Raw genomic sequence first — 19,231 nt, 5'->3', positions numbered from 1 at the left:
ACACAAAGACGGGGACAAGATGGCTAGTTCATCGCCCGACCTCTCAAGCACTCTCCAGGTCAACCAATGAAGAGACTAGATAGACTGGGACTGGGACTGGAATACCAGCCAATGTCCGACAATTCGCAAAGTTCTCCAAATGTACGACCAAAGCAATAATGCTCAAAGTTTATGGCTTCGACAAACTTCGCACTTATCTGCACACCGTTCTAAACTTAGGTTATGTTCGCCCTTGTTCGAACTAATATCTACCGACCCTCGGCCATAATTAAACTTAGGTTATGTTCGACCTTGTTCGAACTAACACCTACCAGCCCTCGGCCATAATTAAACTAAGGTTATGTTCGACCTTATTCGAACTAACACCTACTGCCCTCGGCCATAATTAAATTTAGGTTATGTTCAACCTTGTTCGAACTAACACCTACCGGCCCTCGGCCATAACTAAACTTAGGTTATGTTCGACCCTGTTCGAACTGATACCTACCGGCCATCGGCCATAATTAAACTTAGGTTATGTTCGACCTTGTTCGAACTAACACCTACCGGCCATAATTAAACTTAGGTTATGTTCGACTATGTTCGAACCAACACCTACTGGCCCTCGGCCATAATTAAATCCAGGTTATGTTCGACCTTGGTCGGACTAACACCTACCGTCCCCCGGCCGCAATCAAGTTCAGGTTACATTCGACCTTGCTCGAACTAACACCTGCCGGCCCTCGGCCATAATTAAAAACTTGTTCGAACAAACGCCAACCAACCTCTAGCCGCCATTCGCCATTAAGTGATTATGGTCAAAATATTCAAGGCAACCAAGCAACAGAATTAAAAAACATACAAATGCAAAACAAACTGTAGGAAGAGAATTAGATACAAAAAACGAAGTTGGCATTTCATACTTGAAATATTTTTTACAACGGCTCATGAAAAATCCACCAACTACACGCAAAATATATAAAAATTGAAAGAGAAAATTACTGGCCACCACCATCACGACCTTCAACATCCCCGTCGAGTTCGCCTTTAACAGCATTATCCCCTTGCCAACCAACGCCTTCACCATCGTCGCCTTCGCCCTCGGGATAAGCAGCATCGTACCAAGCATTCTCCTCGAGCCGGTCTACACCTTCATCCCCCTCATATTCACCAGCCTTTAGCGTAGTGGGGTTATACCCGCAAGCGACTCGAGCTTCACGGGCCTTAACACGACCATTCTCGAAGGCAGCCTCATAAACGGTTCCCGACGCATGCAAATCTCTAAAAACATCCAACCGGGATTCGGCATTAATCCACTCCTCATACAACTCTCGAGGAATATTAGGAAGAATCTGAAACCCCGACAGCCGGCTCTTCGGCTTCTATCGTCACAGAGGGGAGAGAAATACCTTCATCGGCCTCCGCCGATCTTGGAAGCTTAGACGCCAGTGTGACAACATCTTCAAGAACGATGGTCGATGTCTCATGAAGATTTAAGTCATTCATCACAGAGTCCACGACACGGGCAACCCCGTCGCTAATATCCAATGATCTCCTCTTGCGGGGCAACAGGTCCCCATCGCCTGGCAATGATTCCTCCTCTTCGTCCACGAGACGGTACAAAGGGGAAGTCGAAAGTTCCACTGCCAAAGTACCTACAATTGAAAGAATTGATGCTGGAGCAACGGGTGGGATCGAGGAGCGAGTAGAATCAATTGCGGTCGTAGAAGGGGCAGAAGCCGAAGGGGAAACAGCTTTCCTCTTACGAAATGCAGGTGGGGGAGCTTTCGGCCTCCTCGAAGACCCACGGGCTGGAGTTAAGAGAAGTGCAAAAAAAAAGGTCAACCAGAAAAAAAACTACAAAAGGTAAGCGACTAAGAGGACAAAACAAAGAAACTCACCGGGTAAAGAAGGAGCAGGCCCAAACTTTTTAATAAATCCCGACCACTCGCGGATTCCCGCGATGTGACGGAGGAGCCGGCCGACCCAATAAAAACTGTCCCTGACCAAATGAGGAGGTGTAGTCTTTGCTGCTTAAGAAAGGAGCAAGAGATCACGACTAAGCAAAGTAAATCAAATGCCTCAACAAAGAGAGGTTAAACACTTACGAGTATAATTCCAAGTCTCAAGGAAGTCGTCTGTGTTAGCCACCACGTCCTCAGTTCTAACAAAGAAAAATTGTGCCAGAACTGCTAGTTAGCCTTGTCATCCATCTTCACCACCAGGCACTTGCCCCCTCGGTGGCAAAGGTTTAACATTTCCCCCTGAAGAAATTGGGGGCAAAGAGATGCATCAAATGCCGAAGTGTGATCTCAACCCCGGCCAACTCCACAAACTTAGTAAGCATCCTTATGAGCTTATAGATATACGGTGCGAGCTAAGCCGGGCAAACACCATAGAAACGGCAAAACTCCTCCGCCAGTGGAAGAAGGGGAAGAGTGTAGCCGACATGAAAGGGGCAAGCGTAGAACGCAATACCTAGGGCGGTGGACTTGTACCACATCCCGCCCGGCAGGGACCAACTCGATGCAAGTGGGAATGTCGTATTTAGCCCTAAGCTCTAATAAATCGGCCTCCTTCATCACCGACTCAGAGATTTCGGGCTTAGCTTCAGGCGCCTTTGTAAAATCAGACCTGACCTTCTCACCACGAGGAATTATCTCCTCCACCGTAGGAAAATTCTCATCCTCAACGGCAATGGAGACGCCCTCCGCGTGAGGAGGGAAAACCATCGATAAGGGAACCGGGTAACTTTTCTCGTCGGGACCACAAGATACGTTAGACATAGTTCTAACAAAAGAAGGGGTATTCAAAGCAACGGGAAGTTAAGAATAACAGGGATCACTAGGGCAGGGAAAGGAGATGCACAACAATGGAATAAGAAGAAGAAGGCACAAGGTTCGATATGGGAAATCTGTAAAACTTGAGTGTCTGACTTCACATCCCTATTTATAAGAGCTCAGGCATCGAAAACCGAGAAACTAGGTCATCATTACTTAGCACCACTGTCAAAGCGGCAGATCCAACCAAAAGACGCACGCGAAACGACGCAATGCATCGGGAAAATGCACCATAATGACGTATGACGTCATGATGTCACTTTGATCAAGAAACAACGTAACTCCAAAAGTTGCGGTTCATGAAAGGCCACGTCGCCAGTTTGCCTCAAACATCACGTCCTGACCCACCCGTCAAATTGTCTCGACCACGACGAACAGAATCCGCTCATCAAAACCACCAGAGGCCGGCCACAATAAGCGGAGGGACTAACTGTATGGGTCAGAATCCGCCTAATAATATTTGAAAAGAGATTACCCATAAGGAAGAATTCTCGAGTCGTCATTAGCCTAGGAGATCCAAAAAGCAGAAATACTCATAACGGAAGAGTCGACGGGGGCCGTGGTCGAGATGCGATAGATGTTCGAGGTCGAACATCACTAACGAAGCTGTAACGACTAGTTTTCGAAATAAGATACTAGAGGGAATATTCTAGCGAATATTCTCTGTGATTTGTACTATTAGAGTGTGTTTGGCATAACGGAAAATATTTTCCGTGGAAAATTTTCTTGAAAAATAAGTAGTAATCTTATTCATTTTCCGGTGTTTGGTACGCAAATTAAGAAAAATAACTACTCAAGAGTATTCATAAATAATTTAGATATAATAAACATGAAGCCATTAATTTCAAACCAACAACCTTCCGAACCCACAAATTTCATAAACTTTCGAAACGCTAAACTTTCAAAACCGCGGAATTTCGAACCCTAAACTTTATAATTTCTAAACCCGTAAACTTCTAAACACATAAACCTCCGAACTCATAATTTTGGAACATGTAAAATTTTGAACCTGTAAACTGATAAATTAAAAAATTAAAACTGAAAAACATAATTAAAAAAGAAAGAAAGAAAAATCGGGGGGAAAGGGGGGAGGCAGTGAAACGAAAAAAAATAGAAATTTAAATTACAAAAAAAAAAAGTAAAAAAAAAAAATTTGTGCAGGTGGGTGGGGGGGGGGGGGGTTGGGTGGGTGGTGCAGAAAACGAAAAATAGAAATTTGAAATTGCAAAAAAAAATTAAGGAAAAAAAATAATTTTTTTTCATGGGGGGATGGGGGTAGGGGTGGGGTGAAGGGGTAGTAGGGTGGGTGGTAACGGAAAAACTGAAATTTGAAAAAAAAAAAACCTTTTTTGGAGAGGGGGTGGGGTGGGTTGGTGAGGGTCGGGAAAGTTGAGAAAGAGTTATGGAAAATGTTTTCTCTTCTCTTGATAAGGAAAATATTTTTCTCCAATTGGAGGAAAATGAGTTCATAAGGAAAATGTTTCCAAAATATTTAAGCCAACCAAACATGGGAAAATTGGAAAACATTTTCCGAAAATCGTTTTCCTTCATATCAAACACACCCTTAGAGTTTGTTAGAAATGTGTCTCATATATATAAAAAGAGGGGCCAAAAAAGGGGGGGGGGGGGGGGCACGTGAGATTCGTTTGTAAGAACCGACTTTTGACAAAATATTCTCTTTCTCTCTTACTAAGAAACAAGCTTTACCTTTTTATCAAGATCATTGTCCAAATTATTCCATACTTTTTCACCTGATCCAAGAGGGGTTCGAACATTCAAGAACTCATCTGTCACTCATCATTGTCAGAAGAAGTAAACGTCTAATTCATCATTTATTGGGTGAATCACTTCCCCTATTTACTTGAATGCCATTTATTATTGTTATTTGCTATTAAATGCTACATTATTGCTCATACATTTTGGAATAGTTATTGCATGTTGCTATCATTCTTCCACCAGATCTACCTAATGTTATTCATATTTTCGAAACTCACATCTAGAAATATTATTGTTAACTAAGTTTAACCCTTTATTACATAAATTTAATTATTTGAACCAAGGATTATATCTTTTTGGTCAAACAACAACGGCATGGTTCCACCCACTCCTTAGTGATTTCACCGTATTAACTTTACCTTCATGTCCACTCTACTATTATAATATAGTAAATATCTTCCGAACTAGCATTTCATAAAGAAAAAAAATTACAAAAAAAAAATGGTACTCTCTTGCAAAGAAGTGACTCATAAAGCTACAGAACTGATGGATTTCCTGCCTTGGGCTCAGAGAAACCGAAACTCAATCCCAGCTTAAGGCCTACAATGAGGACATTGTATACATCCCTTTTTTGTGGGCCGAAGACCAAAATAATTATTAATTGTAGGGTTTTTACGTTGTGAGTTACTTATATAATAATATTTTAATAAAGATCATTATTTTTGTTTTATTCCAAAAAGAGCACATTCATTTACAAATTACAATTACAGCATTTTGTCAAAATCATGTACGTTTAGTACTCTTCAAATTTTTAAACATAGTCCACAATTTAAGGATTTAATTTTGAACCATATTAATTTGTCCCTATTTCTCTCCCATCATTAATATATACTTGCCATTTTTATTCAAGTTCCCCCCCTTAGGATCCCCTTTTTCATTATTATATCAAGGCTGAATACATATCCAGCCCCTTAAACTTGTCCTTTTTTTCCATTTAGACACTTGAACTAAACCTTGTTCCAATTGAACACCTGAACTCAATTAAAAATATAAATTAGACACAAGTTGCTGACATGTCAAAGTGAGTGTAATTCACCTCCTTTGAGAGCGTGAAGTTCTGTTTCTCTTTCTCCTTCCACCATCTCCAATCTGCTGCCATCCCTTCGCTTGCATAACACTAGCTCCAACACCATCTTGCCCACCTCCACTATTATAGTCATTATTCTCATTTTTTTTGAACCACCAAAAAGGCCACTGTCTACCAACAATGGAAACTACCGTCCAACTCCACCATCACCATTTTTATTCATCATATACCAGAAAATAAAAAACATAGAAGCAAAAAGTGAAAAGGACAAAAGCAGAAAAATTTATTATGCAAATGTGTAGGTTGAATTGGGGAAGCCACATGGATTCAATTTCAACAATATTTCACATTCAAACCAAATTGGAATCTAATAAGAACCAAGTTAGATATACCAAAAATTCATTTTTGTAGGAAGATCAGTAACCCAATTGGAGAATTGAAAGAAAACTATTTGATAGTAGGATCTCATTAATAATTGATTCTTCTTCACTTTTGATATGTCTAAGTGGCAATTTGATAATTGGGTCTTCTGAAATTGCCCCAACTTTTAAAAATATAGAAGACGAGTTTGAATGGGATGTGATCAGTGCTAGAGGGAGAATTTGTTGTTGGTGGAGGTGGTGTCGAGTGGAGGCCAAAACAGGGGTGGTGGATGCCGGAGGCGGAGTTGCTAATTAGCGATAGTGTGGCTGGAGGTCGTCGGTTGTGATCCTTTTATGCCGCTCCATCAAGTGCCTTTACTGGTGGCATCGTCGCCTCAAAATTTATTACCATAGAAGTTTCTGTAATTTTTATGTGGGTTGTATTCCCTGAATAAGAAGAAGAAGATCCACGTTTTTTCTTCTTTCAATTTTTTTTGCTGATGTGCCTTTTCTTTATTGGTTTTGTTCCATGTCATCCGTGTGTATACTTTACGCGTTTAGATTTTAGGGTCGGTTATTTGTGAGGGATTTAGTAGATACAGTTTCTAACAAGATAAAGTGTTCAATAGGAACAATGTTTAGTTCAAGTGCCTAAATGAAAAAAAGGGACAAGTTTAAAGGGCTGGATATGTATTCAGCCTTATATCAAACAAAGTCTAAGTAAATTCACATTTTCATTCCATGTTTGAAGGTGTGTATATACATATGAGATATATTTTTTACAATGTAATTATAAATATATACATATGTAATGAATATATTGTATAAATCTTGAGGTTTTCTGATAAGTGATCTGCCATTGCCCAAAGATTAAGCTATTCTTCTTTATTTTGTATTGCTTGAGGATAAATAATGGAGACAAGGAAACGTCAGCTAGATCGATCATATAAACTATGCAAAGTTGGTGGCTTACTCCACAGCTGACTTTAATGTCAGATCAGCTTTGGGATGAGATTAACATAATATTGTATGCAATGTTAAGAGATCAATATAATTATCGGGGTTACAATGTTAAGATAATCTTTGCTGCGTTCATCGAAAAATTGCTCAAACGTAATAGCACAATATATTATATTAGGGAAAATAGTAGTAATTAACTTTTATCCAAGCCTTATAAGTTCTTAAAATTTGTTTAGCCTAAAATCCAAGTTTCAAAGAGTATGATTTTTGTTCCACAAAATTAAAGCTTTTTCTGAATATCTATTTCCTTTCAGATTCCGTCTATGGTACTATATGGGAGCCCATATGAAAGAAAGACAACTACTCGGAAAAACACCACCAACAACAACATACCCCAAATAATTCCACAAGTGGGATATGAGAAGAGTAGTGTGTACGCAATCTTACTCCTACCTTGTGCAAGCAGAAAAGCTATTTTCGATAGATCCTCCGCTCAAAGCGAGCATACATAATCAATCACAACAAAATAGAGAGAATAATACAATAGTGAAAAAGTCAAAGTAGTAGTAATACCAACAAGAGAATAGAATAACTAGAAGAAAAGCATCCGGGTAGTAATAGAAATCTAGGAATATGGAAATACGCAAATAACACTACTGCTACTTAAATGAGAGAAAAGAAACTCGACTGCCTACTACCTTACTACCTTAATCTTCAACCTCCACACCCTTCTATCAGGGTTCATGTCCTCGGTAAGCTGAAGATGCGACATGTCCTACCTAATCACCTCTCCTCAATACTTCTTCGGCCTACCTCTACCTCTCCTCAAACCCATCATAGTCAATCTCTCACACCAAAAAGGATTAAAAGAAGTAATACTAGCTAGTAGAATGTATTGGCAATATTTATTATGCGGAATATAGAATGCAATTATTGCCTGAGTTCATGTCAGCTTAAACTAAAATTTCAGTATAATAAAGGAGAGAACAAGAAAATATAGTCACATTTTAAAACCACTCAGCCTACTTGCACGGGGCAGGTAGAAGTAGAATCACGGAATCCCCTAATGAAGACACAGAAAAATTGCCAAATCCAGGATGGGCATTTTACCAATCACAAATCACAATATTCCCTTTTGGAAGCCAGAAAAATACACACTCACAGAGGTACGTCATACACGAGTGTCATGGAAATGTACAAGGTATGACGTTTTAATTGTCTGTTTTCAGGATTTGTTAGACTGAAAAACACACATGATTAAAAGAAAAAGTACAATGTTATGAAAAATAATAAGTAAAACAGCAAAATGGTAAAAGGAGTTACAATATAAAATTGTAATATAGCTAGTAGCATTTTCCATGCTTCATTTTCATAAGATGGAGCTGATTTTAGCAAGTCTATATAAGGAGTTATATATCTTTGCATCTCTCCTCAAGATACAAAAATGGAACTTCATAATATCCTTCTCTTCTGCGTCTCACTTTTCTGCTGGTTCTTTCTCAAATCTTATATCCATTCAAAATCCAGAAATCTACCACCTGGTCCCCCTGGTCTCCCCATAATCGGTTCACTACTAGAGCTAGGCTCAAGACCCAACCAATCACTAGCCGAGCTTGCCAAAATCCACGGCCCTCTCATGACTCTAAAACTTGGTTCAGTCACTACCATAGTAGCGTCCTCACCTGAAACAACCAAAGAAATCCTCCATAAACACGACGAAACTTTCTCAGCACGCACTGTTCCCATTGCTGTCGCCGCCCAGCCAAACCCAGAAGCGACAGTGGCATGGGTCAACGGTGATCACTTGTGGAAGAAAAAGAGAAGATTCCTTAGCACACAGATGTTCAGTAACCACAGACTCGATTCTCTCCAAGAACTTCGTCACCAAAAGGCTGCACAACTAGTAAATCATATAAGGAAACAGTGTCAAACTGGTGCAGTTGTTGACATAGGACGTGTTGCCTTTGCGACGACGTTGAATTCAATATCAAACACCATTTTCTCGACAGATATGGTGGATCCAGAATTCAAGACGGCTAACGAGTTCAAGGAATTGATTTGGACAGTCATGGAGGGTTCTGGGGTACCTAACTTATCTGATTATTTTCCGGTTCTAAAGCAGCTAGATTTGCAAGGAGTGAAGCATCGTATAGAGCCAGCATATTTAAGGTTGCATGAGATGTTTGACGAAATAATTGAGAAGAGAGTAGAAGCTAGAACCTCAGGGATGAAAAAGAAAGGCGATTTGTTGGATGTACTTCTTGATCATTGTGAAGAAGATGCGTCCAGATTTGGCATAACAATCAAGCCTCTTATGGTGGTAATGCTTCTTCTTTTTCTTTTTCCTTTTTAAATATGAATTTTGAGTTCCGCCTTATACTTAAGTGAAAAAGAACCGTTGGCTCCACGGTGGACTCTTGATCTTCAGGCCTTTAGGCCTTCCTCTTCCTCTTCTCTTTGTAAAGGGCCACGCTTGAACTGTGCCCGCGGTTCACGCCATGGTTTCATAATTGCTTTCTTGATCCCTTCCTTGGTCTCTTGTGAAAGCATGGCTACAGATGGACAACCCTGTCTACGTTTGAGGCCACGGTTTCAATGACTTATTCCAACTTTAACTAAGTCAACTTTTCTTAAGTTGGCCACTTAGCTTGGAGACATTCAACTTGTGCTATAATTATATCCAAGTATCTTAATGCCCCTGTTATCCTTATGTGATCCCACACGTACTTCAATGCTATGTAAATTAACCATTTAGGCTTGTTTAAAATAGAAAAAAATTCTAGGCTTTACAAGCTCGTCCATGACGACAAGTAACTTTTTTAAAATTCTCCCCAAATATTTAGGTATCTACTACATAGAAATAGCACGGCTAGCCACTTTTCAGCCCTGTAATTGAAAAATAGCTATTGTCATGGAGTTTCAATTTCACCTGCAATTTGAAGACTGATTTTTTTATTAAAGAGCTCAAAAGTGACTACTTGTGAATTTTATCCATTTGTACTTGGACAGTTTTTATGACGATCCCTAACTCAACGGGTTGTCAAGTAGAAACCTCTTGTAAAAACAAATATTTTCAACGTACCAAGGTTTTATTTATTTATTTAATCTTCTTAATTAAATTAAAGAAGTTAGTAACATATATTACTCCTATGTATGTGTTAAACAGAATATATATGAAGCTAATAGGTTCTTGCATGTGTGTGGCACGACAATTGATGACAGGAATTATTAATGGCTGGAAGTGACACATCTGCTATAACAACAGAATGGGTAATGGCAGAACTCCTTCGAAATCCTCATGAGTTACAGAAAATAAGAGAAGAAATTCTTCAACAAATAGGCATAGAAAGGCCAGTAAAGGAATCAGACATTGAGAAACTTCCATACCTCCAAGCAGTTGTAAAAGAAACCATGAGACTTCACCCAACAGTTTCATTACTCTTACCACATAAAGCTCGAAATGACATAGATGTATTGGGCTACACTGTGCCCAAGAACACTCAAGTAATCGTGAATGCTTGGGCCATTGGAAGAGACCCAAAGTCCTGGGAAAAGCCACTGGAGTTTATGCCTGAAAGATTCATCAAATCAAGTGTGGATTACAAAGATAGGAACTTTGAATTTATACCGTTTGGCGCTGGCCGGAGAATTTGTCCCGGAATGCCACTTGCTATAAGGATGGTGAATTTGATGTTGGCTTCTATTATTCAACCATTTAGTTGGAAGCTACCAGATGGGATCTCACCAGAGAAATTGAACATGGAGGAACAGTTTGGAGTTAACGTGAGGAAGGTTGCTCCTCTTGTTGCCATTCCTAGTATGGATTTTAATAAGGTCATCGTTTAGTCTATGTATGCGATTTGCCACTGTTTCCACCTTAATGGGATTGTTCCTATGAGGGATGTGATTGTGAGAAGTATGTTTGTGTAAGGTATGGGTGATATGTGTTTCAGAATCAAGCATTTAGTTGGAGACGATAAACTTGAAATAAGTAACGAACTGCAACATCTTGGATCACGGTTCTTAATTTTTTTTAGTTACCCATATGTTTAAAACGTTGAGAACTACAAGTTATGTCAACACTTTTTAGTACCAATTGCCACTTTGATTTGTGTGTGTCGAATAGGGATATATTGAGTGGTAGCATATGTTCAGAAGTTCTCTTTTAGTTTCACCATTTTCATCTTTTAATTCGTTTAAATGCCTACCTATTTAACTTCTTCTTGTGTTCCTTGATTCAAATAACGACATGGTTCCCCCCATGCTTCGGTGCTTTCACCATTGCCCAAAAAAAAGAAGAATTTAGGATAAATTACTTTAAATAAAATCATACAGAGCATGACAAGAAAGTAAAGAAACTGTAAAGTAATATAAAAGAAAATAGAAAAAGGTACAAATGCAAACCTGAAAAGTAGTGTTGAGTGCTTCATCAACTGCTCAGAATTTCCAAAAGTGAATGTCAGGAAGCAGCAAAACAATAAGTCATTGTTGTTAAAGCAAAGATCAATAGAGTAGAGTTACCTTGCTCCGTAAATGCTTCAAACTGGGTGATTGCTTCTTCTGAAATCGCAGAGATGATCCCTTGTGCTAGAGCAATGTGAATTATCAAGAAAAATAGGATAGTGCTCCCCCTTTTCAACCTATAACTCTATTTATTATTTCTTCCACTTTACAGTCTTGCAACTGAACAAATTATTAAGCACATGAATGCAACAGTAGCACCGGTATGGAAGCAACCAATTTGCCCTAAAAGCAAAATTCACCTGTTTGCAGAAAAAGCAACATTAAGTACTAGTATTTACTAACTTGCCCTCCATTATCCAACTATAACTCAGCAGGAATCTGGTGAGTAAAGCAAAGTTGAAACTTATGCTAGTTTCTCTAGATTCATTTAGGCTTTACATTCACCATCTTAAGATATTAAATAAGCATCTCATATAGGTCTGTTTATTATTCTACAGTTCTTTCTACCTTTCGAAAGTTAATACAGTTCTCTTTCATTCGAATAACTTAAAATATTGTAGCGACGTTTAACGGTCCTGAGTTGTTTGTTAAAAGATTATTCACCCATCTTTATGACGCAATGCAAAAACAGGCCCTAAGATACTCCATTTTTATGCACACTGTCTAACATCGCCAACTCTCTCCACCTCACCTCAATCCAAGATACCTCCAAATAACAAAGAAGTCACTGACGTATACAGCACAACAACACCTAATACCAATCGTACTACATAAACTCAAAATTCAATCACTATGTATATTACAAAGCAGATTAAGGAATAACATGTTAGAGGCATTTATGCTTGGGTATCAACCTGAATTAATTATCAGATAAAAAGAAATCACTTGTAAATATTTAGGATAATTCATTGTTCTATCATATGAAAGATTTTTTTTTCCAGCTCCAACGGGGAAAAGTGGCTTCGACCTAGGAAGCAAGCCACGTAGTTGCTTACTGTGTTTCATTGTTCAGAAGCAGCCAAGCAATATGGCAGAAGTGAAATCGACTTACCCTAGCCAAGACTTGCGCAAATCCTGCGAAATCAAATGTAAAATTGTTGAAATCATCATTCACGACTGAAAAAAGGATTTGAACTTGAGATTCAAGCACATAACTGATCGAGTCACAATTTCAGATTAGGGCATTTGGGTCGATAACAGATGGGTCTTAATTTGTGATTTGAACGGATAGATCTGAGAGATTTGAGCAGAGAGGAAAATGGAGTGGGGAAATTTCTGGAGAGAAACGAGCAAAGAAAAGAACCCATACAACTTTGGAGTCAGATTTTTAAGTTGCGATAAAATGATGGAGTCAAACTTTGTTGTTAGCGGGAATGAAAAATTCAATCTTTCTCTTGCACTATTAGAGGCGACCTAATAAAAGTCGCCCTTAATCTTCTATAGCTACTACTCAGATCGCCAAAATTTAGGCCCGTTTGACCATAAAAAAAAATAAAAAAATAAAAATAAAAGATTCTTTTTTTTGAAATTATTTCTACTATTAGTGTTTGGCCATGAAATTTTCGATTATCAATTGAAGATGAATTTCAGAATTTTTCAAAATTTTAAAAAATTCCCAAAAGCTATTTTTCGAAATTTCACTTCAGATCTTACAAAAATTCAAAAACATTCCAAAAATATATTCATGTTCAAACACAACTTTAATTTTCAAATATCATTTTACTTGAAAAAAAATTCACTTTTTCCCAAATTTTACAACTCTTATGTCCAAACGCCCACAAAGTATACTAACTTTTATTACAACTAGTATCTATGAACGTGCGTTGCACGTTAATAATGACACGTGATGATTTAAATATTTATTTATATGAAGAAACAATAAAATTTAATTAATAAAAGAAATTTTATGTATAATAATACAACAATCATCTAAATACCGAAAAATATTATTACATTAGCATAATACATGAATTTAAAATAAAAGGACATCATCAAAACTTACACAAATGATCAATTTTGTCATGTTAGTTAGATAATTATGTATTATAGTTTAAAAGTATTTAATGTGATGGTATCTTAACGAACACTTCTTTGTGCACAATATTTATTTGTGTATGTTTTCTCCCAATGCTTTGGTTGCTCCGCCTTAACCAGAACTATTGTTGTCGATCTTGATATCAATCTTGAAAGTGCAACATACAGTTGTTCGTGCAAGAAAACATATTGCGGTAAATATAGTCCAATATTTAGGATGTTTTTCATGTGCTTCATTTATTATATTTGCAAAATATAAACATATTAAAAATTATTTTCACACAAATTTAAAAGGATATTCCTTAGTTCCGGAAGAGGAAAGTTGAATTCGGGGATAAGAATATACTTAGAAGCACACTGACCAATATCATAAATTTTGCATGTATGACGTTATGTCAAAACTTCTATATACCATCTATGTGCTATTACAAAAGCTATTCAGTGTATTTAAGTTTTTCAATAGCATGATGGGCATATTTTTCTTCAAAATCAACCTATATACAATGGAAGATCAACTTAGTCTATTTTATATACGGTGACACTAACATACGAAAGAAATAATAAACTTAACAACAAACATGTATGGTAGAAGGTCGTTTGGTATTAATGTATTTAGGTATTCTTCTTAGTAGTAAATACTGGTATCATTTTTTGCTGAGTCAAAAACAGAAAAATATTTTATTTTTACTATAAAAATTTGTAATCAATCTTTTAGTTAGTTGATCAACATATTCATTTCTGTTAGCTAAGATATCTTTTTAATTTTATCATGCGGTTTGCACAAATTGTGTTTTAATTTAATGATAGAAATATTTCTCTTATTAATTGCACTACTACCCATTGGGATTGATAACCAAGTGTTCAGGAAGAACCAAATCATCTTTTGTTGGATGCTCTTACTCATTCCCGGCACGAAGAAGACCCTGAATACTGGATCAGTTCTTACTTTATATTTCTTGTCATTTGAATCTTTTTCATTTGAGGCCAGAAGTATAGGGTCTTTTCGGAAACAGCCTCTCTACTCCTTCGGGGTAGGGGTAAGGCTTTCGTACGCACCACCCTCCCCAGATCCCACTAGTGGGATTTTACTGGGTTGTTGTTGTTGTTGTTGCCAGAAGTATAACTTTGGTAAGCTAACTTTTATACTCTCTGCTTTTGTCGATTTTGGAACTACTGGTAGTACTTGACATAAATTACCTCCCAAACCATTAATTTTTCACCAAATGGTTCATTAATATGCAGTATATCTCTAGAACTCCGTTTGACACTTAGGTATAAGTGCTTCGTCCCATATTATCAATTTTGTTTTCCTTATAAATTTAGCATCATTATTCTGCTTTGATATATTTGTGATGGTTATTTAAATTGTTTGAAAAGGTATATCAAATCTAAAGTGGGTGGCCTTACAACAAAATCGTTGTTGGTACACCACTTACTATTATTGCTAACAATGTCATGCCTCTTGATATGATATTTGCAAGCAATGCATGAAATAGAAATATTATTTCAATTCTGTCGGAGGCATCCACAAAGAATAATTCCGTTATAGCAGAGTCGACTTTTTATAATATAGTCTTGAAAGCTTGTTCTTATTTTGAATTTAGCTTTGATTGTGCTTCCTCAAACACTTGTATAACACTTTGATTCTTAATAATGTATTAACCTTTTTACTTTGTGTTCTAACTCTCTTTTTATGGAATAAATTTATGTATCCTAAGATTTTTCTTAACTTGATAAGAATTTTACTCACATGATAAATTTAAAAAATAATTGAATTGGATTCTCTTGCTAAATAATTAATTAAAACATTTAATTATTTGATTTTAACATAAAAATAATTTACTCTATATTGATTCATATCTCAATATTAGTTCATCTCTTGTTTTGGATATTTAACCTTAATTATAATTTTATCCACCATAAATTTTATTTTCAAAGAGTAAAAGATTGATATGACATTTTATTTTTAGATCATTATGTATGTAGAATCATTAGTGGTATTGACTCTTACCAACTATTTTTTTCTCTTTCTCACACATTTATATTCTTAAATATTTTCTTAGTTGTTATTTAATAATTGGGTATTTTTTAAATATTACACGAAAAATTAATAAAAAACTATTATTTGAGTAGGAAAATAATTCAAATATAATATAAAAATATATTATCGTGGGGTACTTTTTTCTCAATTTTAACTCTTTATGCAGTCCATTTATTATTACTTTTAATTTTTTTTGGTATTCGACATTATGGAGTGATAATGTATTGCCAATACAGAGGATTCTGATGAAACCGATTTTATTAAACTTTTTACATATTTTTAATAAGAATTTAATAGACAAATTTTATTATTTTTAAATATTAAATATTAAAAATTAGTATAGAAGGTGTTGTCATCCAAAAAATAAGTTATTGCAGTTATGCCCTTTCCCTATGAGTTCTTTCATTTAATATTTTAGGGCTATTTTAGTATATTAATATTGTATTTATGCTTTTAAAATAATACAGGCTCTCATTTTTCTAAATGGGTTTGGACAATATAATACACTCTCAAGTTAAATTAGTAATAGGACATTATAATACGTTTTTAAATTAAATTAGTAATAGGAATTTTTAAGAAGTATATCCTTAAAGTAATAGGATTACTGTCATGACCCAAATTTCCCCCTGTAGGATGTCGTGATGGCACCTAGTCTTAGGGACTAGGTAAGCCTAACGTTTACTAAAATAATAACCATATTTAAATGACGATTGACAAAATGCGAAATAGAAATCTCTAAACAAGTCTTACAATCCCAAAACAGGCAGTACAAGTCATAAGCTCTACTGAGTTCGCTAGAAAGCCTAAAAATGCAACTGTTTTGAAGTAAAGATAAAACAGTTCAAGTACAATATCAGAAGGTGACTCTGAAGCCTGCGAATGCAGTAGCAGGTTTACCTTGAGTCTCCACAGCAAGATCTGTATGGCTAGCTAGCAATCGACTGACTTCGAAAAGCCTGGATCTGCACAAAAATAGGTAGAGCGTAGTATGAGTAAACCACAACGATACCCAGTAAGTATCAAGACTAACCTCGGTGGAGTAGTGACGAGGAACAGTCAAGACACTTACTGGACTAGATAACCTGGACAAGTATAAGTGGAGAACTAACCGAGTACGATATCTCAACATAACTATGCATAATGACAATAATAATATGGTGCTTGCAATAAGATATAAAAGCAACAATTAGCAGCGGAACACAATTAGTAATAACACAGTAGAGTAAGCTAAACACAGTTAAAATCCGGTGAAAAACAAATAAAGGAAAGACAAGTAGCAACTAGATAAGAATAACCGCTTTCACACCGGGTTTATCCAATAATCTCCATGAGGTACCATACCTCCAAAATAGTCATAACTCACAGGTCCCAATTCGTGAACCCTAAACACTTGGCATCTTGTGCCCTCATTACAACTGGTAACTGCACAGACGACTCGCGTGCCAATAAAATCATTCTCACATAGAAGGCAAGTAGACAACGGTGTGTATGAACAATCAATAACAGCAAGATCCATCTCTTAAACCGTTAGGGGTGGTTAACTACATGTATGCTTGTGCAAGTGTTCTATCACAGTTCAGGCCAACTAGTAGGAGTAGAAACAATGAATGACACATAAGAAACGATCAGCACGAAATGTACACGGAATAACTCATACAGGGTAGGCACGTCACTATACAAATATCAACAACGATAATGCCCCCAGGCCATCATAAGTCATCACAAATCAATCCCCGGCATAGCCCACATTATCTTGCCACGTGCGCAATAATAAAGCAAATGCCCGCCTAGTCTCGCCGCACACGCATAATAATATTCCCACCACATCTCGCCACATCCGCAAACCCACATATATAGCCCACCTTGTCAGGCTGCATGTGCAAATATCAATAGTAACAATAGCATGACAGAAACCTCGTGCAAACACCCGACAAAATCTCCCAACAATATCACGTGCCAAGATCACAACATCATAATAGACCTCGGCTCAATAAACTGAGTACAACAGCAACAATAACAACAATACACGGGAATACGACAAGTAAATCAACTCAAGAGCTTTCAAACACAAAGAAAATGTAGAACAAGCTCACAAAGAATAAACACAATAGGGAATACTAGTCTCAATAAGTACTGCTCAGCAAGGGAGAAATTATATGTAACAAATGATTCCAAATAAGGGTAAGGCAACTACGATAAGGGGTAACTAAACTTCATTTAGGGTTGAGCAATTACGAAGAGATACAACAAATTCAATTAAGGATAAGCAATTAGGACAAGGATAGCATGGAAATCAAAGAGGCAACAGCTTCAATTAAGGCACACAAGAGTCAAATAGGCAATAAGGGTGGACTTGAAGAAAATAAATTACAATAAGACACGTAGAGGTGAAACTGGTAAATGGGGAAACTTAACATAGCAAAACAACTTCGTATCTAATGAACATAAGAACCTAAGAGCCCTAAAAGGTCAACCTTCCACAAATAAGCCCGAGTATGTACTCGTCACCTCGCGTACACGGACTTCACATGAAGCAATTAGCACCAAAGACTCAAATCCTAAGGGGCAGTTCCCCCACACAAAGTTAGGCAAGATACTTACCTCAAAGAAGATAGACCATTACTCTAAAATGACTTCTCGAGTGAAATAACCTCCGGACGGCTCGAATCTAGCCAAAATAACTTCAAAGCATAAATAAAACTCATAAGAAACTATTCCGGATAATAAAGCTTTAATATTTATCAAAAACTAAAAATCAACCCAAAAGTCGACTCCCGGGCCCGCACCTCGAAACTCGACAAAATTTATAAACCCGAGCACTCATTCCGATACGAGTTCAACTATACTAAAATTATCAAATTCCGATACCAATGCATCCCTCAAATCATAATTTTATATTTTGAAAGTTTTCTTCAAAAATTCCCATTTTCCTCAACTCAAAACACTAATTATAAGATAAAAATAAAGATGGAATCATGGAATATAACAAATTTCGGGTGAAGAACACTTATCCCAATGATTTGCTTAAAAACCCCACGAAAAATCTCCCAGAATCGAGGTGTAGAACTCAAAATATGAAGAAAATGGCCAAATCCTCGATTTATATGATTTTGCCCAGGACTTCCGCATTTGCGGACAAGGAAGTGCATATGCGCTCTCGCTTTTGCGAGAAAAGGTCCGCATTTTTGAACCCAACAAGCCATCCCAGTGGACGCACCTGCATAAGGAGTCGCACTTGCGACTCCGCAGAAGCACACAAATAGCCGCAGAAGCGGACATCTTCGCATTTGCGATCAACGGGCTGCAAAAGCGGCCATTGCATCTGCGACAAACACTCCGCAAAAGCGAAGACCTACCCTCAGGCCTCAACATTGCAAAAGAGACATAATCTTCGCAGAACTGGCTCCGATTCTGCGATAAAACCTCCGCAGATGCGGATACACCAGAATCAGACCTGATCATAAGCATAAAATCATCTGAAACTCGTTCGAAACACACCTGGGGCCCCCGGGACCCCTTCAAAGCATACCAACAAGTTCCATACCCTAATACGGACCCACTCGAGGTCTCAAATCACATCAAATAATGTCGGAACTACGAATCGCACCATGAATCGAACTTATGAACTTTCAAATCTTCCAACTTCTAAAACTCGCGCCGAAACCTATCAAATCAACCCGGAATGATGTCAAATTTTGCAAGAAAGTCCCTAATGACATACCGGAGATATTACAACTCTCAAAATCAT

At 37.3% G+C, this 19,231-nt stretch overlaps 1 protein-coding gene and 1 long non-coding RNA gene across 2 annotated transcripts; one reads left to right on the top strand and one right to left on the bottom strand.

Moving 5' to 3' along the window:
* LOC109227222 (geraniol 8-hydroxylase-like) lies at positions 8,049-11,118 on the top strand. The gene is made up of 2 exons (XM_019392293.1): positions 8,049-9,264; positions 10,167-11,118. Exons 1-2 carry the CDS (start codon positions 8,389-8,391, stop codon positions 10,788-10,790), a joined length of 1,500 nt encoding a protein of 499 aa, XP_019247838.1. The 5' UTR covers positions 8,049-8,388; the 3' UTR covers positions 10,791-11,118.
* Positions 10,434-12,812, bottom strand: LOC109227223. The gene is made up of 4 exons (XR_002068239.1): positions 12,460-12,812; positions 11,466-11,707; positions 11,349-11,377; positions 10,434-10,515 (listed from the first exon to the last, which is right to left on the bottom strand). It is a non-coding gene; the product is annotated as an uncharacterized LOC109227223 (long non-coding RNA).

This window comes from Nicotiana attenuata, chromosome 6 (genome assembly GCF_001879085.1).
Source record: "Nicotiana attenuata strain UT chromosome 6, NIATTr2, whole genome shotgun sequence".
Lineage (NCBI taxonomy): Eukaryota > Viridiplantae > Streptophyta > Magnoliopsida > Solanales > Solanaceae > Nicotiana > Nicotiana attenuata.
This window is presented reverse-complemented; position numbering and strand designations above follow the sequence as displayed.